This window comes from Aquila chrysaetos, chromosome 25 (assembly GCF_900496995.4).
Source record: "Aquila chrysaetos chrysaetos chromosome 25, bAquChr1.4, whole genome shotgun sequence".
Taxonomy (NCBI): Eukaryota; Metazoa; Chordata; class Aves; order Accipitriformes; family Accipitridae; genus Aquila; species Aquila chrysaetos.
In genome coordinates, this window is record NC_044028.1 from 16,984,619 (window position 1) to 17,011,321 (window position 26,703).

Sequence of the window (26,703 nt, forward strand, 5' to 3'; positions counted from 1 at the left end):
TGCAGGCTCAGTGCAGCTGGGCTCCTCGCTGGCTGCTCCAGCTGCAGCTGTGTTACAGCCAGGACAAACACCCCATGCACAGCCAGCACCTGGGAGGAGCTCTGGCACCTGCAGCAGTGCAGACAGCTTCTCCTCAGGCCCCTGCCTGAAGCCCAACAACAGCTTGCAGCAGTGCAGCACCCTGCCAGCCCCCTCTGCCCCAGGTTCCCCCAGCTGAGAGGGGCTGCCATCAGCAGCTCTGGGCTCTGCCCTTCCCCTCCAGCTTCTCGCCCTGGCACAGTCCAGCAAGGAACAGGGCAGGGGACAGAGCCCTGAGGCAGAGGGAACCGATAGGTGCTGCGTGACCCCAGCCCCTGCGCCCCCAAAGCTCTGGGTCACCGCACGGTCTGCACCAGCGGTCAAGAATGATCCTGACTGCGAAGCGTTCAGCAAAGCCATTTATTCCGCTTTCCTGCTCCCACAGATCTCCAGGTAGAAACCCACATGAGCACTCCCCCACGCCCCAGAGGGAATTCACGGTGCACGCCATCCTGCCACACCAGCACCCTGAGCGGGAGCCCGGCCGCACCGCCGCCGGCAGAGGGGAGCCATTCCACCGACGCTGGCAGAGGTGCTTGACCAGCAGCCCCGTCCCTCAGCTGTGTCCACTGCCCACACAGCTGCATCCAAGTCAACACAGGGCATTTAAAAAATAAGATGTTTTCTTCCTTAAAAATGAAACGGGGACCTGACAGCAGCAGTGCGTCCCTGAAATCAAAGCATAATTCTAAGGCTTCGGCACCCTCACGTAAGCACATGAACTCTCTGCAGGGCGCTGTGCAGGTTGATCTGGGAAGCTCGCTAGAGTTTAATGGCCATAAAAATACATAGCTTTCCCCTGCTTCAGACAAACCCAAACCCTCCCAGCTGGGCAGTGGAATCACGTGGGCAGCAACTGCAGCCAGCGACGGGTCGGAAAGTTAGAAGAAAGTCTCTAGTCTCACCCACTTTTAATCAAGTGCAAACATGGCGGCGTCACTCCATCGGCTCAGCCACCGGCTGCTCTGCCACAGCGTCTGCCCCCAGCCCCGCCGGCTGCTCCACCGCCTCGGCCGCTGGCACAGCCGCCAGCTGCTCCACTATGGCCCCGCTCTCCAGCCCAGCCACCGGCTGCTCTGCTGCCTCGACCGCTGCCTGCGCAGCTGCCTGGTTCTCTGCCCTATCTGCCAATTCGTTGCCTGTTTTAGCGGGCACCGCCAGCTCATTCGCCGGCTTAGCGGCAGGCAGGTTTCCTGTCACCCCTGATGCCTGGTCGATGGCCGGCTTCTTCGGCTTCTGCGTGGCAGCCACAGCCTCGGCCAGCTTCTCCTCCGGCACCATGTTCAAGATCTTCAGGGCAAAGAGCAGCTGGAATTTGGCGGTTCCAACGAAGGAGTTGCCCAGGAAGTTGGGCAGCCCGCCCATGCGGTCCTTCTGGGTGTAGAGGGGGACGCGGACCATGCCCATCACCTGCAACAGCACGGAGTGCAGCTCAGCAGGGGCCACGGCAGCACCAGCCCCCCCCCCCCCCTCCACCTCCTTCTGCCCCCACACCCTCGCCCCAGCACCCCGCCAGCCCACGGCCCAGGCCCACCCTGCCCCGGCTGCCAGATCCTGCCCGTCCCTCCCCGCACCGACCCCTGCCCTCGCCTGCCTGCCCTCGCCTGCCTGCCCTCAGCCCGGCTGAAGCCCCTGCGCTGCCCCTCCCCGAGCCCCGCCAGGCCCCTGCTCTCCCTGCCCAGCCCCTTGCGCCCAGCCCTGGCTCCGTTCCCCCTCCTGCCCCTTTGGGGGGGATCCCGCTGCCCCAGGCCGCTACGGGGAGCCCCGCTTCCCCCTCCACACCCTGCCCTGCCTGGGGACGCCACGGCTTACCCACGCGTCCCCCTCAACCGCGCCACAACCCAGGGCCAACTGCCTCCGTTCACGCAGCTGCCGAAACCTGCCGAGCGCCTCGCGGGCGCGCTGGGAGACTCTAGCTCTCGCGCTCTAACCCGGGGCGTCAGCCGGACCCAGCTACCCGGGAGGAAGGCTGCCTCCCGCACTGCCTCCGTGCAAGCCTGGGAGAACTCGGGTTGGAGCAACACATCACCGCGCCGAGGGTCGCGATTCCGGTCCAGGTTACTCAGCCCAGGGCGGGGGCAGATGCCCACCGGATGCGAGACGGACCTCACCCGCGTCCTGAGGCTGAGCGGGTAAATAGGGCTCTTCCCTACACGGGCGGTCGCCGGGAAAGGCCGGAGCTCGAGCTCGCTACGCTCCGCAGCCCGAGACACAACCCCAGCCGACAGCCAGACCTCCTAACGCCGGCGCTACGCGGCGGTGCGCGGCACTCGCCGTCGGTAGCTCTACATGCGGTGCATTCCCCCGCTGGGCTGCGAGAGACGGCAGCCCAGCAGACCTAGGAGGGAAGCTTCATCTTCCCTGGGGCTAACGCTCAGAGCTCTACACGCCCCCTCCCTGGATGTCCCACCTCCAGCCCGTGGTCTCGGGAATGCACCGCGCTGATCTCGATGGTATGCAGCTCCTCCAGGGTCAGCTGCCTGGCGTAGAAGTGTGCCACCACGCGATGTGGCCCCTCTGTCAGGTGCGAGCACAGATAGTCAGCTTCCGTCAGGCGCACACAGCCCAAACCCAAGCCCAGCACCCGATTCAGACCGTCCTCCAGGGACCAGTAACGGCGATCCACGAACCCCCCGGGAAAGCCCAGCAGTCCGTCAAATCGCATCTGCATCTGCAATAGAGGCGCATGGTGTTAATGGGGCACAGCGGAGCCCCCGGAGGGGGGGCGGGGAGGGGACGCGGGCGCCCCGGCCCGGCGCCACGGAGGCCTCTCCGCGGAGGCGGAGGGGCGCGGGGAAGCCTCCCGGCCGCTCCGGCGCGGCCCCTACCAGCTCCAGCGCATCCAGGACCGTTTCACCGACACCGTCTCCGAGAGCTCGCCGCGGCCCCGGGGCCGGGGAGCCGTGGCGGGTCCGCCCCGGCCGCACAGCCCGGGTGTCCCGGGGGGGGGGGGGGGGGGGGGGGGTGTTCCCCCCCCCGGGCTCGGGCCCGCCGCCGCCTCGGCCAAGCCTGACGCTACCGCCCTGCACAGGAACTACCGGACAGCCAGAGCCGCCGCGCCGCCCGGCCGGGCCCGCCCGCCTTGCCCTCAGCCCGCCCCCCCCCCCCCCCCCGCCCCGGAGCCCGCGGCCCGCCCCAGCCCGGCCCGGCCCGCCCCAGCCCGAGGGCCCGCCCGCCCCCCTCCCCGCTGCTCCCGGCGCCCCCGTCCCCGTTCCCCCGCCCGCCCCCTCCCTCACCAGCACGGCGTAGCGCAGCGGGATGCGGCCGAAGAGCATGCCCGGGTTGGGCGCGTACAGCATGGCGTGGCAGGAGTGGCTCCAGCCCGGGCCCAGGCGCATCGCCTCGTACCGCGTCAGCGGCTTCAGCTCGGGCACGCCCGGCACCCCCAGCGTCGGCAGCGGCGGCAGGGCCCCCACGCCCGCCGGCAGCGTCCCCATGGCCGCCATCGCCCCCATGGCCGCCATCGCCTCGCCGCCCGCTCCGGGAGCCCGCTGCGCGCAAGCGCGGCGGCGACGGCGACGAGAGGGCGGGAGCGGCGGCCGCGAGAGCCAGTGGCGGCACGCCGCGCGCCGCCGGGCCAATGGGCGCTCGGCGGCGCCCCGCAACCCCCGCGCCCGCCCTCGGCGGGGCGGCCAATCGCGGCGAGCAGCCAATGGCAGCGGACGCTGCTGCCCTCGTCGCTCGCCACATTAGGCAACGGCCGCACGGGGGCCGGCGGCGCCCGCGACCAATGAGATCAAAGCTGAGGGGACGGGCGCGCCGAAGAGCACGCCGGGAGGGAGGCGGGCGAGGGCAGGGGGACCACCCCCTCTCGCGCGTCCGCCACGCCCTCCGCTCCCCGGCCCCGCCCCTCCGCTCCCCGGCCCCGCCCCTCCGCTCCCCGGCCCCGCCCCTCCGCAGGCAGCCTGGCGCAGCCCCCGCGGGCGCCGCAGAGGGGGGACGGGTCCCCGCTCCCCACGAAGCACGGACTCGCGGGGCTGCTCCACGGGTTTATTACTACAAACATAAAGGGGGAAGGGAATAAGGGATGGGGGGGGGGGGGGGGGGCTCGCCCCGCGACCCACCGCAGAAGCAGAACAAGGCACACGGCGTGGGCAGCGCCGGGCTCTGCGGGGAGGCGGGGGGGGGGGGAGGCCGTGGGGGTCAGCCCCGTCCCACACCCGAACGGGGGTGGGACGGGGCTGACCCCCACGGCCTTCCCCGCCCCCCCTCCGTGGAGCCCTGCGCCCCGGCAAGGCTCACCCCAGCACCCAGAGGAGCTGCCGGGACAGGCGGGGGGGTGGGGGGCCGCAGCTATGTACAGGGGCAGTGACAGCAAAGGGCTGTGCTCGGTGTGTACAAAATATACAACGGTAGTGTCCTTCATCTGCCGATTTTAACCCCGAACCCCCCCCCCCCCCCCGGCTCCCACCCCCCCACGTGAAAACACGACGCCAGCCCCTACCCACCGCCGCCAGGAAACATGCACGTCTTTAAAAAAAGCTGGGCCGTGCCGAAATCGCGCCGGTGCGACACGCCGCATTGCATCCCCGGAGCAGTGAGCGCGGGCCAGTCCTGCTGGGGAGGTGGGGGAAGAGGCTGTGCGTGGGTTCTGGGGTCCGGTGGCGTGGGCAGGGAGGTCCGGCCCCCGCTCACGAGAGGCTCTGCTCGTCCTCCAGGTGAAGACGCGTCTGCTCGAAGAGAAGGGGCTGCGTGGGGCTGCCGGTGCCGCGGCCGGGGAGCGTCTTGGTGAAGTCGGATGAGCCTGAGCGAGGAGAAGGGGGGGGTTCAGCCCCAATAGTGCCAGCTCTGGGGTCAGACCCAGAGCCCAGGCAGGGTGCTCGGCCCTGGGGAGAGGGGCAGCGTGGGCCAAGGAGACCATCACCCCTGCCACCCCCTCCTACCCTGGACTGACCGCAGGAGACGGAGCTGGAGCCCACGAGCTCCATCCCCTCTGCCCCTGCTAAGATGCAGGTTCAGCAAGCGCCAGGGGTGGGACACAGGACACTAAAGGAGACACATGATCTGCCACCAGCCTGGGAGAAGCCAGCAGGAGCCTGGATGTTCATGGTACCCATGAGGCAGCAGAGCCCTCACCCAGGAGCCCAGCAGAAGCTGGTGGGGAGGGCCGGGGTTTCTGCTGCCCTGCCTGGGGTCCTCGCACTGCGGGAGAGCAGGGCCCCCCTGTGGGGTGCAGGGATGGTGGTGCCAGGAATGGGAACAGAGCCAGGACAGGGCCAGCAGTGCCGGCTGGTTGGTTTGCTGCCCCCTCCTTCCCTGCCCCAATGGCCAGGATCAGTCCCATCCCCGCTCTCGCCTGGCTGCCGGCCTTCCCAGGAGGGGTCCTGCTGCCCCACACAACAGCAATGCGTAAGAAGAACAAGACGACGTACCAGCTTACTCCTCTATACCAATAGAGCAGGAATCAGGACCCAGTGCTGCCCAAGACAGGAGGGAAGAAGGCAGACAGAGAGGGAAGGAGACATTAGAGAGGTACTCAGAACAGACTGCGACTCTACGGAAGAAAACAGGCTGCAACGACAACAGTCGGGGGTCAGGACAGAGCAGCGTCCCACGGCCACGCTTGCCAGCAAAGCATGGCACTCCACGGCCCTCCCCGCCGCAACACCGCCCCACGGCAGAGGGGTGCCCACTGCCCCCCACATCGGCCCAGATGGTTCCCCTCCCTTGGCCGAAAGCAGGAGCGCGGTGTGGGGGCAGGCACTTGAGGCCACTGTCACATAAACTGTTCCATCGAGCAGCTGCAGCCCAGAGAGGAGAAAGGAGGGGAAGGACAGAGACAAAAGGGTGAGGGAGGAGGAGAGAGAAGGGCGGGGGGCAAGTTACCTCTGTGTTAGCCCCCCTCGCCCACAGCTCACTCTGCCCACTGGGAGGTAGCGGAGCCCGTGCTCCAGGCAGGTGTGTTCCTGTCCCATCCCAAGGCTGCAGCACGCCACCCAGGCTGGGGAGGCTGCCCACGGTCAGGCACACGGTCCACAACCCTCCCGGGCCCCCAAACCGGAGCCGCGAGTGCAGCCGGTCAGCAGTGCGCCTCTGACCCCAACGGCGCGGCCATTACCTGGCAGGTAGACGTCTACCGGAGGGTCGCTCTCCGACTGCGTCAGGCTCCTGTGCTCGCCGCAGCTGCTGTCCTGCAGGACGTCTTCAACGGAGGGCGGGCGGCTACCTAGAACCAGCCGAGAGCACAGCCCCTCAGTCCCCAGACCAGCTCTGCAGGGGCACGTGGCCAGGAGGACAGGTTGAGGTCTTCCAGGTGAGGAAGGTCCCCCAGCCCCCCAGAGGTCTCAGGAGAGCCGGTCAGACTGGCCCAGGTCACAGTGCCAAAGGGTCAGCTCTGTTCACATGCAGGCTCATGCCCCAAAACGCACCCAGCACCCCCCTCCCACCCCATCTTCATGCCCTCTGGATGCTGAGCGAGCTCCAGAGACCCATCCGAAAGACATGGGGCACATCCTGCATGCCCAGTACTGCAGCCATGGTCTCACCAGGACCACACTGGTGCACGCAACCATCTCCCCCCTCAGCCGTGCAAGGAGACAGCCCATGGCGTGGACAGCTCTATTTGTGGAGAGCTTACAGCAAGAAGAGATGCTTGGCAAATACACCAGGCAGATCTATTGATTTTGTTCCCTCACTTCCCAGGAAAGAACAGGGAAGTAGTAGAGACCTGGTGAAGCACAGCAGCTCAGAGACGGGATTTCAGGGGCTAGATGTTTCTGAACTCGTATGTCCACTCCCCAGCTGTCCCCATCCCACCACAGCGGAGCTGGACAAGACGACAAGGTCTGGCTGCCCCCACGGCTGAGCGCACACTCACCCTGCTGCAGGGATGAGGCCTCCTCAATCTCTTCCCCTGCCACACTCTGTAAAAGAGGAACCGCACAGGTTACTTCTGCGGGCTGGAGGCCCTTGCTGCGCTTGTCTCCTGCTCTGGCGTTCTCCAAAGAGCTGCGCGCAGGGCCACGCATCTCCCTGAGCGACCAAGGGGCCACGCATCAGTCCTGTGGCACCGTGGGCCAGGATGGAGGGGTTTTACAGGCAACAACAGCAGGTGCTGAAAGCCCAGCAATGCCCAGCTTCCACCCCTGCCCCAAACACTGCTGGGCTCCTCCAAGAAGCTGGGGGAAGGTCAGCTCTGACATGGCTGCAGCCAAGTGGCTTTCCAACCCCCCAGCTCCCAAAGACTTGTTAGGGGCACAGGGAGCGGCTACGTCCTTCCCCATGGAGTCCTACGGGTAAATAAAGGCAGCTGAGACCGTTGGCTCCAGGCCACTCATGCTAAGCAGCTCATCTTTGTCATGTCACTGAGGAAGCAATGGCCCTTCACGAGGCACCTCCGCTGTCCCAGAAGAAGCCCCCCCCCTAGAAGAGCTCTGGCTCAGAGCAGCTCCCCAGCACAGCACAGACTTACTTCTGGAGAGCTGGTCTCTCTCAGGACCAGTTCACCCCCGCTCAGTGCTGGCTGCGAGTCAGAGTCCTCGGAAAGCTTCTCTTCATCCTCCTCGTGGATTGGGGACGAGGGAGACCGTAGTGTGCTGCGGCAAGAGAAACTCCATTTGCAAGGAGCCGCAGTGCTGCCATCACTGCACACCCTGGCAGATTTGGTGGCAGCAGCTCAAGTTGTCACCACCCTTGCCCTGTCCCTTCACCAGCAGTGTAAGCCAACATGCATGAGCAGGAGCTCAAACTATTGAGCTAAATTCACCAGGGCCTTCCAGTAACAGCTAAATGGAGAACAGCAGCAGCAGCCTTTCTGGGGCAGACCCAAGTGGTGCAGAGCTCCGGCACAGTAACACAACTTGGACAAATCTGCCTTTGCATGGAAAGCAAGAGGCCCAGGTCCCATGCTGCTCCTCACACCTGCAGGGGCTCCCTTCCCAGAGGGAAATTTGGAATGGGGGACAGCAAGGAGTGCCAGGAACAAACCCAGTCTGACCCCATCTGTACAGCCCTGCAAGGGACACGTGAAGGACACCTACGGTGGGCTGCCCACTCCATGGCGTCCACACCTACATCCTCCATCACAAGGCCAGTAGAGGAGGCTTCAGACAACTAAAGGATCTCATTCAGCATTTTGTTCTCTGAAATTCAGGTCACTTCTCACCCCATTCTTTTGTTCCTGGGAAGCTCCATGGAAAGCTGAAATCCAACAAGGTTTGGATGTCAAATGCAAATTGAGGGACTAACTGCATTGGAAAGGAGACATTTCCATCCAAAGTCTGGATTAAATTCTTGTTGTTAAAAAAACTCTTTCTTTTGGTGACAAAACCAGCCCTTAAGGGGACACAAGATGGTAACCTCAGGCTGAACACAGGGGTGATGACCCAATTGTCTCACTGGCATGAGTACCTGTTGGCCTCCTAAAATTCTGAGTTAGCAGCGCTACCAGTGATGAGACCAGCCAGAGCCCTCTCCTGGCTCCCAGTGTGTGTGGCCACAAGCCCTCAGGGCTTGCAAGAGGAGTGGACCCCTGGTGCTGACCTATCTGGAGACTTGCTCCGCTTCCCCTTTTGGTGGCTGCTCTCTACAGCTCTGTCCATCCCAACAAGCGGTCGGCTCGCAGGCGGCATCCCATCCACCACACCAGAGTAGTTGATTTCGTCATACAGCGGAGCTGACGGGATGGACGGGGAAACAGAGCGAAGGCCATTCAGCGCTTCCAGCAAGGAAATGGGCTCGTAGCCCGGAGGGATGTTGTCAGAGCTCTGTGGGCAAGAAAGAGAGGAGCACATTAAGAAACCCTCACTAGGCTGGAAGCCCCCCTAGAAAGGGGAGGCCTCGCTGCAACCCAGCCCTGCACCTCCCACACTGCGGTCCCAGGCAGCCCATCCCCACAGCCACCTCTCCAGGGACCCTCAGCCTCCTTTCCCTGCAACAGCCACACATTCCCCTTTGGGTTGTAACGCTCATGATGTTCCAGGTAAGTTTCCAGAGCAATGCTTGAGAGACTGGGCATCTCAGCAAGCTGGAACATGGCTGGACACCCCCCCGCCGTACTTTCAAAAGCTGGGCAAGGAGGGTGAGAAAGCAGGTTCCTAACAAAGCTGCTAAGAAATACATATGGATTTTTTTCCTAAAAGTTCCTCTAATGGTTCAGAGACCCTTCTAGCTCAATAAGCACCCTAATTATGCTTCCAGCCCTGGTACACACAGCTGTTTCACAGCACCACCAGTGTCACTAAGAGAGAGACAAAGGAGGGCAGTATGTGTGCCCCAGCTGACAGCTGGTCCTTGGAGCCTACACCACTTTCACTTCTCCCATGGTCTCAGTCCTCTCAGCTGCTAACGCTGGCTTTCTGCACAGTCGCCTCTGCTAAAAGGTAGGAAAGGGATCACAGAATCACTGACCCTGTAAGGGTGGGGAGGGCAAAACTCCACCAATTCCCATTCCCTCTGTAACTCACTAAGCTGCCAGTCAAAGGGACTCTTGCAAAGCCATTAAACCAATACTGGTTTAACTCCAAAAATCCTCCTAATCATAAAGATCCTGTGGACTCAGAGGCAAGTGGGGTTTATGCTGCAACCCAGCAAGCCATAGGCAGCTCAGCCCAGCCAGCTGCAAACAAAGCGGCAAGACTGCAGCAGTTCAGGCTTACATTAAATTGAGCTGTTTCAGTCCTGTGTCCTCAGGGAGATGGTTCTATGTTGTACCTAAGATGGCGTGTTGCTGCTAAGCCTGGCCATGAGCTCCTGTAGCTTCTCTGTGCCTGATCTCCCAATCACACAGCTGCAGTTGAGCCTGCCCAGTAACCTGTTCCAACAAAGCCATTAATTTGGTGGGAGTTGACTGTTGAACTGACTCACTTGTGGTCACAGAAGGAGCTAGATCTGACAGGGAGGAAAGAACAAGTGGCAGCTGGGGTCAAGCATCAACCCACATCCCCCAAGTATTGGTCTTGTGAAGGTTATGAGCTTGCACTGAAGACCACAGCTGGTGATTGCAAGATAACCAAGTCAGCGGAACAAGGAATCAGTTCACAGTTGCTGCCACCTGTAGGTGGTGGGGCCAAAAGCCATCTCCACAAAAACATTTCATTTCCAGACAGCAGCTCAGAGGTGCTATTTTGTGGATGGAAAAGTCAGGGAGACAAAAACCCCTAGCTCATGTTTGGGACATTTTCTCCTGACTGTGTAGACTAAGGCCTGAGGGTTCAAAAGCTGCTCATTTTGGTTCGCTGTGGTGAAAGCTCAGGGTCTGCAACACAGCTCAAAGGCTGGAGGAGGATTTCTCAGCCAATGGCTACAACACCCTTGCTGCAAGTTACTGAGCTTTTAAACAACCCTAAGAGACACAGCTCTTTCCTGGGACACTTACCACTAGACCACCCATAGAGCCCACTGCTCCAGCAGCACTGCTAGTCAGTGTAGGAGGCTTGTAGAGAGCCAGGATCATGCCAAGCTTGCAATAGCCTGATTACCTGAACCCAGCCTCAGGTTTTCTCCAGACGTGACAAGCACAGCAAGCCACATTCCTCATAAGGCCAAGAACCTAGGCCGGCTTGAGCAAAAGAAAACTGCAGACTCCTTGACACCAGTGACAGCTGTAGCTGCCTTTGATGGGAGTACACAAAGAGGGCACAAACAGACCTTTCCTGGCCTGGGGCCCTCGCTCACCTTTCCCATTCCCAGCTCCTGGTCCCCCACAATTGCCATTCATCCTGTCCACAGCACAGTGTTCCAGTTACACACTCGCACACCAACTCTGAGAATCCCCCAACAAAACAAGCTCCATCCTTCCTGTGTCTGTAAAAGCAAAACAGCCCATTGCACCCAGTGTTCCTGAATACAAGACCTGGTCCAACTGCGTCTATTTGTCTACCTCTACATCCCAGCACCGGGGTGTAAACCACAATAAGATGTGCCCAGGCCAAACTGCCAAGGGGATGAGACAAGTGCAAGGAAACTTTTGGGTGAGCCAAGGGGACAGCAGCTTGCCCACAGTCCTACAAAGCTATGAAAATGTCTTGGCTAGGAACTATAAAGCAGCCAGGCTCAGGACCTGGGGACAGTCCCTGAGAGTCAGCATCAGACCCCTGTGGCAAGCTGCTTCCATCTTGCTTATTACTCCGCACGCAAACCAGAGGTTAGTGATCGTCCATGCAGGGTGTGAGCATCTCACCACTAACATGGAGGCAGTACATGGAGTGTCGCAGCCCGTGCAGGGGCACAAGTCAAACCCAGCGTGTTAGCAAGCCCTTGCATGTGTAACGTTTCCATGTGCTAGTGACACCACTAGCTAAGAATTGCCATAGGAGCAAACACAACCAAATCCACTTACTGTTTCCCTTCTAGGTTTCCTGCTGGGCAGTGAGACAGTGCTCACTTTAAGGGGTTTAAAGGGACACTGTCAAGAGAAAACCATGTTTTAAAGAAGTTGTTTCTTGAGATTAGTGACATGAAGAGACACACAGCATCTCCTCACCTCGCTCCAGCTGACAGCACCTGCTTCCTCTCCACACCACACTGCTTCACAAACACCCTCCGGTTTTCTCCCCTGCCCTATTTCTTAGCCCCAGTTGAAGGCAGCAGGGCTACAACGCTGCAGAGGGCAGATGGATAAAGCCAGGCTTTTTCTGTGACAGTATCTTTCTCCTCCCATGAAGTCTGTAAGATGATCTAGATGAAGATCTCCCTCTCCTCACTCTGATCTCACGTGTCTTGTCAGTCAGCTGTGTAACACCACTGCTCAGGCAATGAGCTGCTGCCCTCACCACACCAAGGATGTGCGACCTGGCCCCAAGGCCACCAGCACCACACTTTCCATCCCACGCTCCCTCAGCTGCCTGCTGAGACCCCGATCACTCAGGGAGGCTGACACAAAGAGGTCTTTCTGCTACCATGCTGGGAACCCCAATGCCAAAGGCATTTCATCAGAGCATGCTGCCACGCAGATGTGCGTGCAAGTCAAACTGTAATCCTCCCCATTTTCCCAGCTCCCACCCTGTCATGCCCAGAGTCTGCCACTTTTCTGCTGGGACAGGCCCCAAGAAACCTTCTCAGACTGAGGTTTCTGTGGATTTGTTTCCTCCAAAAGACAGGAGGGTACTTGGCTAAAACCAGTCATATTATTAACCCACAAGAGAAGAGATCCTGGCTCTCTAGCAGGGTTGACAAGAGAGGCTGCGCTGCTCAGGAAGATATCGCTCCAAGGCCTGAGCACACCTCCTGAGACCCCAGGGATGCCAGCCATCAGGCCAAGCAACTCGTGCACACACAAGCTGCCTGCTCAGGCTGAGACGAGCGCCCAGGCTTTGTACACAGGGTTGTGAGGTACTTACAGAGTGCTCATCATGGTCAACACTCTGTGCCAAGACAGGGCTGAACGACACCGGCGACAGAGCCCCCGGCTTCTTCCTCACAGCCCGGATCTGCAGCAGGGCACGGAAGGCTAGGAGAGAACAGTAGGCAGGTAAGCACATGGCCAAGCAGGACCAGGCCATGTCAGCTGCATGCCAGAGCTCCTTGGCTTGCTGCAGACACACTGTCGGTATGGGGGAACTCCCTGTGTGCATGGGGAGCAGGGCCATGGAGCATACCAAAGCCAAGTGCTGTGGGCTAGCTTCTGGTCAATTGATCTAGACAGGAAAGAGATCTGCTGGCCAAAAAAGGCTGGGTACATGCAGCCCTTGCGGAGAATAGGCACTGCCTGCCCTGCTACACTCATGTGCAGAGGTGCTTCGGGCCTGATACTGTACAACACAGTAAGAAAAACATGAGCTTGGCCCTGGGCAGTGCACTGCAATAGCTGCAAACCCAGCCAGAGGGTTAGTGGCTATACTCCTGTCTCCAGCACAGCGATCCCTTGGTCCTCCCACCACAACAGCTTTGATCTCCACTCCCTGCCCACAGTCCCATTTTCTATCTGCAGATCTTTAATATTGTTAGTTCCTCTGTGCCAAGGGCGCATAGGAATGAGCCAGACATCTGTTCTGATGCAGCTGTAAGAACTTGCTCATACATAAGGAAAAGCCCAGGCATTTCTCTAGTTCTTATTGCACCCAGCCGCTTGCAAGATCAGTGTAGAGCCGGAGGACAGAGGTGCAAATCTATCCTTGCTGCCTCTGCACTCCCCAGAAGCAGATTCCCAGGAAGTCTTCCATGGGGGCACTTTCCAAACAAATACAACCTACTCTGCTGCAGCATGCAGATGAGATAATGCTGTTCCTGTGTTTTAAGTTGTGCTACTTATAGTCAAAGCTGTCTGGCACTTCCTCTGATAAGATCTTCCTTTTGGTTACTGTATCTTTGCCAAGTTTGAACTGTTTAGACTTAATTTCTCAGGCCAAACATCTGTCTTAAGCTCCTTTTTCTTTTCCTGAGAAGTATCCATTAGAAACAATCAAATACCTCAGAGACCAAGCACAGGGTGAAACACACAATCTGTCTATTCCAGCAAAAACATAGGCATTTTCTCAAGAGACTCCTGTGCCTCTGTGCTATTCAGAAAGGACATGGAATTCAGCAAGTGCTGTCTGAGTGTCAGAACAGGTATTTTTTTCCATCTTTTGGGAGCTGAGCAATGCAGGGGTTAAGTAGATCCTCCTAATGCTCCTGGCAAAGCAAAAGATTCCAAATTGACTGTTATCTCTGCCTCCCTGGTGAAGTCAAAGTAAGGTTGTCAGAGGGGGAAAAAAAAAAAAAAGTCACGCAAAGTACTTGGGCAGCCCTCTGGTGAGGATGGCTGCCGTCTCAGCCAGATGCTCTCAGGACAAACCACCCCCCTCCTTTGGGGGATTTTCTATCATCTTCACCAAAACACAAGAACTGCCTACATGGCACAGCTCAGAGCACCTGCACCTCCAGATCCATCCCAGGGAGAGGCCAAGTGGCCAGGGAGGCACTGGACAAAGGGCCATTCTCCCATGTGCTCTCCTCCTTCCCTGTTTAAGGACAGTTATTTTAGGTGCCAGGAATCTCCAGATGCCAGTGAGAACAGCAGCATGTTTGATGCTGAGCCTTGGGGTAGGGTATATAAAATACACGATGCCTCTCGCAGGCTGTACTGACTTAACAGGAGCCTAGGAGGGAGAAAGATGCCCTTGTTTCCTGGGCACATACTCACGCAGCCTGCAGATGGGGCAGTTGTTGGCCTGGTAGCGCAGGGTGTCAGCACAGGAATTGCAGAGACAGAGGTGTCTGCAGGGCAGAATGAGGGTGTCGCGCAGGTCAGACAGGCAAACCACACACTCGTTGCTGTTGTCGCTGTTCTCGTCATCTGAAGGCTGCAATGAGAGGCAAGATGTTGTCATGTGAATGGAAAGGGCCACGCCGAACTGCCAAGGGACTCTGGAGCCTGGGAAAATTTCCCACCCAAAAGTCTCTGAGAGAGCTGGCATCCTCTTTCCACAGCTCTCAGCAGAGTGTTTCTCAAGGAGAGCAAGCTCCAGCCCACACAGCCCTGCTATGGACACTCCTTCCTCTCAGGGCTCTGCTCTGTGCTCACTAAAGGCCAGAGACCAGAGCACTGTACTGTGAATTCACAGCATTGCTGTGCTTCCCCAGAGCTAGGCTGTGTGCTGAGGGGAGCCCCTTTGGGGTAGGGATGCCCTTGGCTGAGGGGAACCAACGACAAGCTCCTGCCTGTCAGCCTGGTGGCTCCTAGGGTCAGCAGGGAAGCAGGCTCTTTGGCAGTCTGGCCTTTCTGCCCCATGTCCACAGGGAGAGAGCAGCCCCCCAAAGGAGGGGGCACAAAACTGAGGCAGGCAGCAAGTCAGGCTGCCCCTGGGCTGGACAGGAGGCGGCACTCCGGCCATGCCTAGCCCATTTTCCACAGATCCTCTGAACAAGTGATGGAGTGAGTGGTTCTCCTGCCACAGCATCTCCACCAGGCTCCTGTGCTGGCACAAGCATCGATGCAGCTGCAGAAGAACCAGCCTGGGATGCTCACCTGCTCACAGCTACCCTGGTAAAAAGGTCAGTGTGAACCCATTCAACATGAACATGCATCACACTAATCTTTCAGTCACTCAGAGCCCCACAAATTGGATTACAGCCACCAAGCTGTTGCTGGGAGGAGAAAGCCACTCTCCAACCACAAGAGCTCTCTTCACTGACACCCGAGAACCCCAGTCTCCCCACCAATGCCACAGAAGTTATGCCAGAGCCCACCAAACTGATGACCCAGCATGGGCCACCCTCCACCTTCGCCTGGTCCCACTTCACAAGGCCCCTTTGGTTACCAGGGCTAAAACATGCTAGACCACAGGCAACCTTGGTGTAAACAGCAATATACAGCATCTGCTGCTGCCACATCTGCACCCAGCCTCCTGACTATGTCAGCAAAAGGCTGCAAGCCTGTCTGCCCCGTCACATGCACTCCTCATCTATTTTGGGAGGTAGGGAGGGCAGGCTTTTTGCTTTCCCATTCATACGGTTTGCTAAGTATACTAGGAAGAACAAAAATGGCTCCAGGCCACTTGTCTGATGGGCCACAAATGTATGATTGCTGGATCAAGAGAATCATCACAAGACCCTGGAGGACCCAAACAGAAGCCTTCAATCCTCTTAAACAGATCCTGTGCAAGAAAAATCTTTGAAAAGACTTCTTCCTCCTGCCTCTTCAGGTGCTACCTGTTGGAACAGACAGATAGAGATCACAGGATGCTTTGGGCAGGACACTGCATTGCTTGGAGAGGAAATCCTGCTTGTCTTGCTCTGTGGCTACTCCTCTGTTTGCAAATCACGCACTACACGCACCAGAGCCATCTGATCCTCAGGTCAGCACTTGGTACATTCTGCAGCCCAGGTGGCAGCAAAGGGCAGCTCTTCGTAAGGCTAAAGCAAACATAAAGCAGTCCCATAATCTGCACGGGGCTGTGCAGCAAGCTGGGATTCAGCAGAAGGTCCTGCCTAAAGATGGGTAATGTTTCTGGTTACAGCATTTGCACATATACCCCTGTGCTCCCTCTTGTTGGGGAATGCAGGCTGCTCTCTGGACACCGGCAAGCCCTAGAGAGCTCAGTTCCCTGCAATGCTACAGGACCATGCGGTCCCCCCCTAAACAGGAGAACATAAAGGAACCGCAGGAGCAAAGAACAGACACCACGCATGACTGCCTTGACTGCAGAGAGGCAGCGACACTGTCCCACGGCTGTCTCTACAAGCCTTAAAAATCAGTGCTCTGAAACACCCACGGGGCACTGATGCCCTTCTGTCCCAGCAATCCCAGCCTCAGGGAACATCCTCCAGAGTCTCACACTATCTAAAATTATCTCAGCACAACTCCACTGACTGTCTGGGCCTTACAACAGTGAAGACTTGTGATCCCTGGGCTTCTTCAGTGCCTGCAGGAATGACACACACTTGACAGTCATTCTGGGAAGCACCTCCACATTGCCCTGCCAAGCCCCATAGTTAAGCTCAAAAGCAGGAGCCTCCTGAGCACCCTTACCTTGGTCTCTTGGTTGTTTTTGTTCTCAATGCCGTAGATCTCCTGAAGCAGATAGCTCACCCGGTCAACCTAGGGAAGAAGACAACAGTTGGAGTGCCAGCTGCTCTGTCATTGCTGTTTCGTGATCACCTTCCCCCTCCCCATGTCAAAATGTCCATGTTACACCCACAACAGCCAGCTCCCCTATAGCTACACGAAAAAGTTAAAAAGTATCGCAAAGGAGAGCTGGGAAAATGAGTCTCTCCTTGCTCAAAAAGTGGTGCCCATCCTGTCTGGTCTGAGCAGGGAGCCCAACTGGCCACTTTTGCCACTTTCAAAATAATCTAAAAAACAAATACTCTGCTTGTCTCAGAGATCAAGAGGGAACATGCACCCATAGATTAAATAAGCCAGAGGCAATCAGCCTTCCACAGTCCTTTCCTTCTGTGAAGTACTGCTTAACTTTAACCAAGATGAACTTCCACCCATCTTTGTAACCTCAGCAGAGGTGCTGTGCCAACAGCTCGTTACTGGCATATCAATGGCTGCACATCACTTCCCTGTTCGTCACCTGGGAGCATAAGTTCAAGCTACTGAAGAGAGACAAACCATCTCCCTTAGCATGAGAAGCACTCGAGGGACAACCCTACATTAGTGCAGTGTCATTTATTACCATCCCTAGGCCCTTGGTGGCATCTCTAAATCGGGGTGTGTGGTGGCAGAAAGTGCTCTAGGCACAGATGGAAGTTGCTCACAGCCCCAAACCTGGGGCATACTCCTCCAAGCCATGCCTTTATGCAAATGCTGGCACCTGCCTGCAATCTCACCCAAGCAGCTGAATTAAAGCACTAAGGCAGGAAAGGCTGACAGTTCAAGTGCCAGCAAGGCAAGTCCCCTCTGCACTGCGGGGTGTTCTCCCCTGTTCCTTAGCTTAGCCAGCAAGTACAGCGCAAGACTCTTACAGCTGTGAGGAACAGCCTCTACAAGGATGCACAAAGGTACCGGTCCCCCGAGATTTGGTGCTACACAGCAGCTTCCCCAGAGCAGGGCATGCTCCTCCGCAAAAAAACCCACAACAGGTGGGTGAAGGGTCTGCAAGGTATCAAACTGACACATCTTGCAAACAGGGGAAGGAAACGCTTTCCTGCCATCCTGTAACTGTCCATTTGACACCATGCAGTGAAGCCAAGCCACCGGGAGCCCAGTACTTCAACAGCTCATCAACCCCAGGGCTTTTGGCATTTCCACATATAATTGGCCTCTCTCCTCTCCTTTTGTCAGGCCAGGTGCTCAGAAGAGCAATGGCTTTGCCATGGGATTTCAGTGCTGCAGAAGATGTCACATGCCAAGATGGGTGCAGGAGCTAGCTACATCCAGCCCGTTTGCCAGTTCAGAAATGCTCTGAGCTGGGACACAGCAGCTTTAACAGACTAATTCCAGAGCCTCCCCGTTTAACTCGGCATGCAGCTTACAGACAATCTGTTCTAGGCCTGCATTTCATGGCAATGAGGTCAGCTGTTGGACTGCTGAGCAAAATCCTCTGCAGTAGCTCACAACTCACCCAGGAAGTTTGGGAACAATTACGTGGGAGATGTCCTTTTGTAACTTGACATTTCAAAGAGAGTCTTGTTACAGCATCCTGACTCCTCAGGGAATCATCATGAGTGACAGTGAGTGCAGAAGTGGTCAGCTCAAAGCAAAGAGGAGGTCAGGAAGGAAGAGACCAAACCCTCTACATTTGTTTTAACTGCTTGCCTCTAAAAACCCCAAGAAGCTCATGTCCCAGTAGGAAAAGGGTGAGCAGTGCAACATGGCTCTTACTAGAAAGATCTCTAGGTTTTAAAAGAGTAGGAGTAAATAAGGAGTAGGTGATTGTGCTCAATGCAGTTCAGTTCCACGTTTCTCCAACCCATCCCGCACCACGTCATCCTTCCAAAGGCTTCTGTTGCTATATACAGCCTCAGCTGATGCACACAGGAGCCACTGGCCAAGTCCAGGTCATGTTTTTCTGCTGATCCATCTGTTTGTATTCATCCATGCTGAATTTCTTTAAACAGGTTGGTAGATACATTATAACTGATCTCAGCTGAGAGAACAAAGCAGTTCAGCTCATTAGCTGCTGCCTCCTGCTCCCAAAGAGCTTTAGAGATCGATGCACACAAAAGGTACCCGGCAATCCAGGCAATGGCAAGGAGGGAAAGGCAAAAGAAAAGCAGTGATGGGGAAGAATGTACAATGTTATACAGATGGTTTACTCCAGACATATACTCTATACCTCTGCTCTATGCTCTCATGGGTGCAGATGCTATCTCAGTTTCAGTGGTACTGTGTGTTCTTCTAGCAAGAGCTTCCTTCTATTTTAAAAGCCATAGGAGAGAACATACAAGCATTACATTTTACAAACTGCCAATAAAAAAAAATTACCCACAACCAAACACTGAGTGGGAAGGTATACGCTCTGCCAGTAAAGACAGACAAGCACACACTGTTTCACTGCAGGAGTCAGCTAACCATGCTGTGGTAGGGTGGGAACTTCCCTAGAGAGCACTTCCAGCAAGACAGCCCTCCATTTGGGGAGTCCAGAGTGCTAAATGGAGAATGCTACACACACTGCGCTAGTGTGCACAGTAACCCAACACCGGCTCAAGAGAGCTCACAGCCATGTAAGCACTGGTTTGTTTTGTTTTTTTTTTTAAACCACCCCCCCCCCCCCCCCCCCCAACCCACAAGCAAGATAAATGAGTGGCTTTTCATCAGCTCACGAACGCTATTCTCTGATCGGAAGAATATGTGAGAAAGAGGCACCACTAGCATCACACTGCTCTGCTCCCTTAGCGCTCAGGCAGCCTCTTCCAGCACAGCACACAAGCTCTCCCTTCATGGGATGTTCCCATTACAAACCTGCCTTCACATGCTCGATAGACACCATTCTGAAATAGTCTCTGTCTCTCTGTATTAAAAATACCTGTGGGACCCAGATCGATCAGCTAGCCTGTAGATCATGCTGCAACACAGCCAAGTTAAGCACCAAGGAAGGGAGGGGAATGCAGGTCAGTCTAGGACACGCAGGGCTCAGAATAGACGTCAGGCTGGAGAGGCAAGTAACTCACCACTAGCACTGGGATAAAGCTCTGGCAGCGAGGGCTAATATTGCTGTCACTAGGCATGAGCAAGTCTGAAGGACAGGCCATGAGTCTCTGCACAGCACTGGTGAGGCAGATAGTGAATTACCAAATGTGATTTTGGTATATGATTAACTGATACTGTTTAGTGGCTCTTTTCTGACCTGGTGTATTGGGTCTGGCTGAGATGGAGTTAATAGTCCCCATAGCAGCCCTCATAGAACTGTGCTCTGCATTAGTAGCTAGAGAGGTGTTGATAACACACCAGTGTTTTGGCTACTGCTGAGCAGCACTGGCACAGCATCAAGGCTGTCTCCCCAACATTTTTGCCCCCTCCCTCAATGGCAGGCTGGGGCAGGGCAAGATCTTGGGAGGGGACATAACCAGGACAGCTGACCTAAACTAACCAAACAGATATTCCATACCATATGACGTCAGCCCAGATATAAAAGCTAAGTAAAGGGAGGCGGAAGGGAAGGCATTTTTTTGTCTTCCCGAGCAACCACCACGCGTACTGAAGCCCTGCTTCCCAGGAAGTGGCCAGACATCGCCTGCTGATGGGAAGTAGAGAATAATATCATTTGTTTTTCTTTGCTTTCGCGCGCGACCTTTGCTTTCATTTTATTAAACTGTCCTTATCTTGACCCACGAGCCTTTTGTTATATTTTCTCCCCCCTGTCCAGCTAAGAAGGGGGAGTGATAGAGCGGCTTTGGTGGGCACCTGGCACCCAGCCAGGGTCAACCCACCACAGTCCTTTTTGGCGCCCAACGTGGGGCAAGACAACGGCAGTTTTGCATTAAGCGTGCCTTAGCTAGTTATTAAGTGGCAAGCTCCTGTGCAGGTCACGGAGCTTGTTGGCTGCTTGCTTATCTCTATCTTGCTGAGTTTGGGAACATGGTAATGCAAATAATGGCTGTGTGCTTTGCCTTGGCACTGATGGTTTTTTTGTGCTGCGGGAGCTATCTTGTGGGGAGAATGAAGGAACTCGGGAACATGCTAATACAAATAATATCTATGTGCTTTGTCCTGGCACTGATGGCTTTGCTGTATTGTGGAAGCTATCTTGTGGAGGAGATGAGGGAACACATCTCCCTCTCCCTACCAGGCATTGATGTGAATGGTTTTATTATGCAGGCTCCTGAGGTCCTTGTTCACCCTTATGTGAGTTGTTCAATATTAATAATTAATACTGGTGGTGTATTATGGGTATTGTGGAATCTGGTCTCATCCTGGTATAAGAGAAGACAAGTTCGGGTGAGGCAATACTGAAATGTGCCCTCAAGCGACCGGTCCCTGGGTGGCAGGGTATATGGAAGGATTTGGGCAGATTCCTAGGACGGTTATCACCTCCCATAATCTGGGACTTTACACCTGAACAGGCAAGTAACCCTGGCAAACTGGCGCGCCACCTGATAGAAGGGTGCCTTGCCTATCCCAATGAAAACCAGCAGCTTCTGGCACTGTACTGGGGCTTGGCCTATGCCTACCGAGCCATAGTTCAACACTCTCAGAGGACCATGGTTGAGGCAGGGACCCAGACTGCATCTGAGGACACCATGCTTGAGATAGGGACCCAAACAACAACAACCACCACAGTAATTGCCCCAGTAGTGAAAAGGAAACAATGGATAAGGAGATCAACAGGTCCATACCATCGATTAGTAAGGGAAGAAGAAGAAGAGGAAAGCCTTAATTTAGAACCTGGTCCTTCAATAAAGAAATTGGAGGAAGGAGTGAAGGAACTTAAACAGGAAGCGGAAACTACCCGGTCCCTGACGTCCTCAGAACTTCGGGACTTGCGGAAAGACTACAGCCGCCAGCCAGGTGAGCGGATCCCTGCTTGGCTGCTCCGATGCTGGGATAATGGGGCCGACAGTCAGCTACTGGAAGGCAAGGAAGCCCAACAGCTGGGATCCCTCGCTAGAAACCGGGGAATTGAAAGAGGAATTGGAAAAGAAGGAGCAATTTGCAGTCTCTGGAGCCGGCTTCTCTCAAGTGTGAGGGCAAGATATCCATTCAAGGAAGATCTTGTGAATTCCTCAGAAAAGTGGACTACCGCAGATGAAGGCATCCAGTACCTGAGAGAGTTAGCAGTGGTGGAAGTCATCTACAGTGATCTAGATGATGAGGAAGTCTCAAAAGATCCAGAGGATGTCCTGTGCACACGGGCCATGTGGAGAAAGGTGATTCAAGGTGCCCCAGCGTCGTATTCTAACAGCTTGGCAGCAATGTATTGCCCAGATATGGAAACACCAACTGTGGAGAAAGTGTCATCTTGGCTCCAAAACTTTGAAGAAAATCTCTGTGTCTCCTCATCCCTACAGGACAGTGCCTTGGCTGTTAGGGATGCTCCAAGAAATCAGTCCTCTCCTGCTCCGGTCAGAGGGAAAGGGAGCCCAGGGCGTATGCCACGTGGTATGCTCTGGTTCTTCCTGCGTGACCAAGGGGAGGACATGAGGAAGTGGGATGGTGAACCCACCTTTAAGTTGGAAGCCCGCGTACGTGAACTGAGAGGGAAGACAGCTGTTAAGAAGGGGTCGCCCAAGAAGAAGGCTGTCAGTGTTGTTGCTGTAGAGGCCCAAGAAAGCAATCAGCGATCCTCCAGGCATAAAAGAACTGAAACCACCTCCCTTGATTCTGGTGAGGGGACTTCTGGTCTGGCACCGCAAGGGTCAGACAGTGAATACTCTGATGAGGAACAGCAATAGAGGGTCCCTGCCTTCGGCCAGGAGGAGGAAAGGGATGACCGGATATACTGGACTGTGTGGATTCGATGGCCTGGCACATCAGACCCACAGAAGTATAAGGCTTTGGTAGACACTGGTGCACAGTGTACGCTGGTGCCATCAGGGTACAGGGGCACAGAACCCATCTGGATCTCTGGAGTGACAGGGGGATGCCAAGAATTGACTGTATTGGAGGCTGAAGTGAGCTTGACAGGGGACAAGTGGGAAAAGCACCCCATTGTGACCGGCCCAGAGGCCCCTTGTATCCTTGGCATAGACTACCTCAAGAGAGGGTACTTCAAGGACCCAAAGGGGTACCGATGGGCTTTTGGTGTAGCCACTGTAAACACAGAGAAGATCAAACAGCTATCTACCCTGCCTGGCCTCTCGGAAGATCCCTTCATTGTGGGATTGCTGCGAGTTGAAGAACAGCAGGTGCCAATCGCTACCAGGACGGTGCACCGCCGGCAATATCGGACAAACCGAGACTCCCTGGCTCCCATCCATGAGCTGATTCATCAACTAGAGAGCCAAGGAGTCATCAGCAAGACTCATTCACCTTTTAATAGTCCTATATGGCCAGTGCAAAAGTCTGATGGAGGGTGGAGGTTAACAGTAGATTATCGCGGCCTGAATGAAGTGACACCGCCACTGAGTGCTGCTGTACCAGACATGTTAGAGCTCCAATATGAACTGGCATCAAAGGCAGCCACGTGGTATGCTACAATTGATATTGCCAATGCATTTTTCTCCATTCCTTTGGCAGCAGAGTGCAGGCCACAGTTTGCTTTCACGTGGAGAGGTGTCCAATACACCTGGAATCGACTGCCCCAGGGGTGGAAGCACAGCCCTACCATTTGTCACGGACTAATCCAAACGGCACTGGAACAAGGCGATGCCCCTGAACATTTACAATACATAGATGACATCATCGTGTGGGGCAACGAGGCAGAAGAAGTGTTTGAGAAGGGAAAAAGAATAATTCAGATTCTTCTGAAAGCTGGTTTCGCCATAAAGAAAAGCAAGGTCAAGGGACCTGCACAGGAGATTCAGTTCTTGGGAATAAAATGGCAGGATGGACGCCGTCATGTCCCTATGGATGTGGTCAACAAGATAGCAACTATGTCTCCACCAGCTAACAAGAAGGAAACACAAGCTTTCCTAGGCCTTGTGGGGTTCTGGAGAATGCATATTCCAGGTTATAGTCAGCTTGTGAGCCCTCTCTATCGAGTAACGCGGAAAAAGAACTATTTTGAATGGGGCCCTGAACAACAACAAGCCTTTGAGCATATCAGACAGGAAATAGCTCGTGCAGTAGCTCTTGGGCCTGTCCGGACAGGACCAGATGTACAAAATGTACTCTACACTGCAGCTGGGGAGCATGGTCTCAACTGGAGCCTCTGGCAGAAAACTCCAGGAGAAACCCGAGGTCGACCATTAGGGTTTTGGAGCCGGGGGTACCGAGGATCAGAAGCCCACTACACCCCGACTGAAAAAGAAATACTAGCAGCATACGAGGGGGTTCGAGCCGCTTCCGAAGTTGTTGGTACAGAAGCATATCTCCTCTTGGCACCACGATTGCCTGTGCTACACTGGATGTTCAAAGGAAACATCCCCTCTGCACATCATGCAACCAGCGCTACATGGAGTAAGTGGATAGCATTGATTACGCAACGGGCTCGACTGGGAAAATCTAACCGCCCAGGAATTCTGGAAGAGATCATGGACTGGCCAGAAGGCAGAGATTTTGGAGCAACGCCTGAGGAGGTACCTCGTGCCCAAGAGGCACCACCATATAATGAGTTATCAGAAGACGAAAGGCGTTATGCTTTGTTTACTGATGGATCCTGTCGTGTGGTAGGGAACCATCGAAAGTGGAAAGCTGCTGTGTGGAGTCCCACACGACAAGTCGTTGAGGCCACTGAAGGAGAAGGCGAGTCAAGTCAGTTTGCAGAAGTGAAAGCCATCCAACTAGCCCTAGACATTGCTGAACGAGAAAAGTGGCCAGTACTCTACCTCTATACCGACTCTTGGATGGTGGCTAATGCCCTATGGGGGTGGCTACAGCAATGGAAGAAGACCAATTGGCAACGCAGGGGTAAACCCATCTGGGCAGCAGCATTGTGGCAGGACATTGCTGCCCGTGTAGAACACATGACTTTAAAGGTACGTCATGTAGATGCTCACATGCCCAAAAGCCGTGCCACTGAAGAACATCGAAATAATGAACAGGTAGACAAGGCTGCCAAAATAGAAGTAGCTCAGGTGGACCTGGACTGGGAGCGTAAGGGTGAGCTATTTGTAGCTCGATGGGCCCATGAGACATCGGGACATCTAGGGAGAGATGCAACATATAGGTGGGCTCGTGATCGAGGGGTGGACCTGACCATGGAAGCCATCACACAGGTCACTCATGAATGTGAAACATGTGCTGCAATCAAACGAGCCACCAGAGTAAAGTCTCCCTGGAACAGAGGGCGCTGGCTGGGTTTTCGATATGGTGAGGCCTGGCAAATTGACTACATTGGACCACTGCCACGAACACGCCAAGGCAAGCGCTACATACTCACGATGGTGGAAGCAACTACTGGTTGGCTAGAAACGTACCCTGTAAACCATGCCACTGCCCGAAACACCATCTTAGGCCTCGAAAGGCAAATTTTATGGCGACATGGTACCCCAGAAAGAATTGAATCAGACAATGGGACTCATTTCCGAAATAACCTCATAAGCTCCTGGGCAAAGAAACATGGCATTGAGTGGGTGTACCACATACCCTATCACCCGCAAGCATCTGGAAAAATTGAGAGATATAATGGACTGTTGAAGACTATGTTGAGAGCGCTAGGCAATGGGACATGGAAGCATTGGGATACAAATTTAGCAGAAGCCACTTGGCTAGTTAACACCAGAGGATCTGCTAACCGTCCTGGTCCTGCCCAAACAAAACCCCTACATACTGTGGGAGGAGATAAGGTCCCTGTAGTGCACATGGGGAAGTGGCTGGGGAAGGCAGTGTGGATTTCTCCTCCCATGGGAAAAGGCAAACCCATTAGTGGGATTGTCTTTGCTCAGGGACCTGGGTGTACTTGGTGGGTAATGCGGAAGGATGGGGAGACCCAATGTGTGCCTCAAGGACATTTAACCTTGAGGGAAAAATAATCTGTGATGTGAGTTGTATGTTGTAGGAAGTAATGTAGCAGGAATGACCTGAACTGCAAAGGAGTGAACTTCGCAAGGAACCAGACAAGTGCATCGGTGACCCAAACCAAGCCGGTGTTGGTGCCCAACGATCGAACATACTGCTTCTCCTGCCCTGACCACTCATCTTGATGGATGGGGCCCAAGTCATAACCTGTGTGTGAACATCTGGAGGAGTGGAAGATCTATCTCTTAAAGGACAGGGGATAGTAATTAATAAGAATGTATAAATCTGTATGTTGGGTATAAAAGTGGTTTAAGTATGTAGTTACAGTTGTAAGTGTTGGTAAGAAGGGATTTCAGTAATGAGAATTAAATACAATGGCATGGTTAGAAGACATCTGTATTAAATTATGTGGGACCTGAGCATGACGCAAATGGTATGGAATAAGGGGTGGAGATTGTATTGGGTCTGGCTGAGATGGAGTTAATAGTCCCCATAGCAGCCCTCATAGAACTGTGCTCTGCATTAGTAGCTAGAGAGGTGTTGATAACACACCAGTGTTTTGGCTACTGCTGAGCAGCACTGGCACAGCATCAAGGCTGTCTCCCCAACATTTTTGCCCCCTCCCTCAATGGCAGGCTGGGGCAGGGCAAGATCTTGGGAGGGGACATAACCAGGACAGCTGACCTAAACTAACCAAACAGATATTCCATACCATATGACGTCAGCCCAGATATAAAAGCTAAGTAAAGGGAGGCGGAAGGGAAGGCATTTTTTGTCTTCCCGAGCAACCACCACGCGTACTGAAGCCCTGCTTCCCAGGAAGTGGCCAGACATCGCCTGCTGATGGGAAGTAGAGAATAATATCATTTGTTTTTCTTTGCTTTCGCGCGCGACCTTTGCTTTCATTTTATTAAACTGTCCTTATCTTGACCCACGAGCCTTTTGTTATATTTTCTCCCCCCTGTCCAGCTAAGAAGGGGGAGTGATAGAGCGGCTTTGGTGGGCACCTGGCACCCAGCCAGGGTCAACCCACCACACCTGGGGACTGGAAGGAACATCTTAGAGCAATAAGTGTCTAATCAAGGCACTTAATTACCTTCTTGGTAGTAAAAGCCTTTTTAATTCAGATCAGAAAACACTAGCCATCAATCACAAGCAGCTGAAGTCAAACACACTTAAAGCAGAAACACAGCACACATCTAAAGGTGAAGGATCGACCACCAAAATCTCATCTCTTTCTCCAAGGCATTTTAAACTGA

The 26,703-nt window shown here is 55.2% G+C and overlaps 2 protein-coding genes across 11 annotated transcripts in view; both read right to left on the bottom strand.

The window, feature by feature from the left end:
* Positions 1-424: 424 nt before the first annotated feature.
* NUDT16L1 (nudix hydrolase 16 like 1) lies at positions 425-3,586 on the bottom strand. 2 transcript variants are annotated; one of them, XM_030002284.2, is made up of 3 exons: positions 3,315-3,582; positions 2,489-2,749; positions 425-1,488 (listed from the first exon to the last, which is right to left on the bottom strand). In XM_030002284.2, exons 1-3 carry the CDS (start codon positions 3,540-3,542, stop codon positions 1,015-1,017), a joined length of 963 nt encoding a protein of 320 aa, XP_029858144.1. In that variant the 5' UTR covers positions 3,543-3,582; the 3' UTR covers positions 425-1,014. The 2 variants fall into 2 exon arrangements, with proteins under 2 accessions (XP_029858144.1, XP_029858145.1); XM_030002285.2 differs by lacking the exon at positions 2,489-2,749 and having other exon boundaries at positions 3,315-3,586.
* Positions 3,587-4,054: 468 nt separating this feature from the next.
* MGRN1 (mahogunin ring finger 1) overlaps positions 4,055-26,703 on the bottom strand; it is a 63,866-nt gene continuing 41,217 nt past the window's right edge. For 2 of the 9 annotated variants that reach the window (XM_030001870.2, XM_041120248.1), the window contains exons 9-17: positions 16,469-16,537; positions 14,141-14,300; positions 12,357-12,466; positions 11,357-11,422; positions 8,560-8,783; positions 7,490-7,613; positions 6,896-6,941; positions 6,137-6,244; positions 4,055-4,822 (exon numbers count right to left, since the gene is read on the bottom strand). In XM_030001870.2, coding sequence (XP_029857730.1) covers positions 4,710-4,822; positions 6,137-6,244; positions 6,896-6,941; positions 7,490-7,613; positions 8,560-8,783; positions 11,357-11,422; positions 12,357-12,466; positions 14,141-14,300; positions 16,469-16,537 — 1,020 coding nt within the window. In that variant the 3' untranslated portion in view covers positions 4,055-4,709. Of the gene's footprint in view, positions 4,823-5,450; positions 5,496-6,136; positions 6,245-6,895; positions 6,942-7,489; positions 7,614-8,559; positions 8,784-11,356; positions 11,423-12,356; positions 12,467-14,140; positions 14,301-16,468; positions 16,538-26,703 lie in introns of all 9 variants that reach the window. The other 7 variants (XM_030001874.2, XM_030001873.2, XR_005931445.1 and 4 more) reach the window with 7 other exon arrangements.

Bases quoted from the DNA above. Each gene is read 5' to 3' on its own strand.
- NUDT16L1 (XM_030002284.2), bottom strand. From the start codon at position 3,542: ATGGCGGCCATGGGGGCGATGGCGGCCATGGGGACGCTGCCGGCGGGC. The intron at 2,750-3,314 runs GTGAGGGAGGGG...CCTCTATTGCAG, and splicing joins CGCTGCGCTACGCCGTGCTG to ATGCAGATGCGATTTGACGG. The intron at 1,489-2,488 runs GTGGGACATCCA...GTGCTGTTGCAG, and splicing joins CCCGAGACCACGGGCTGGAG to GTGATGGGCATGGTCCGCGT.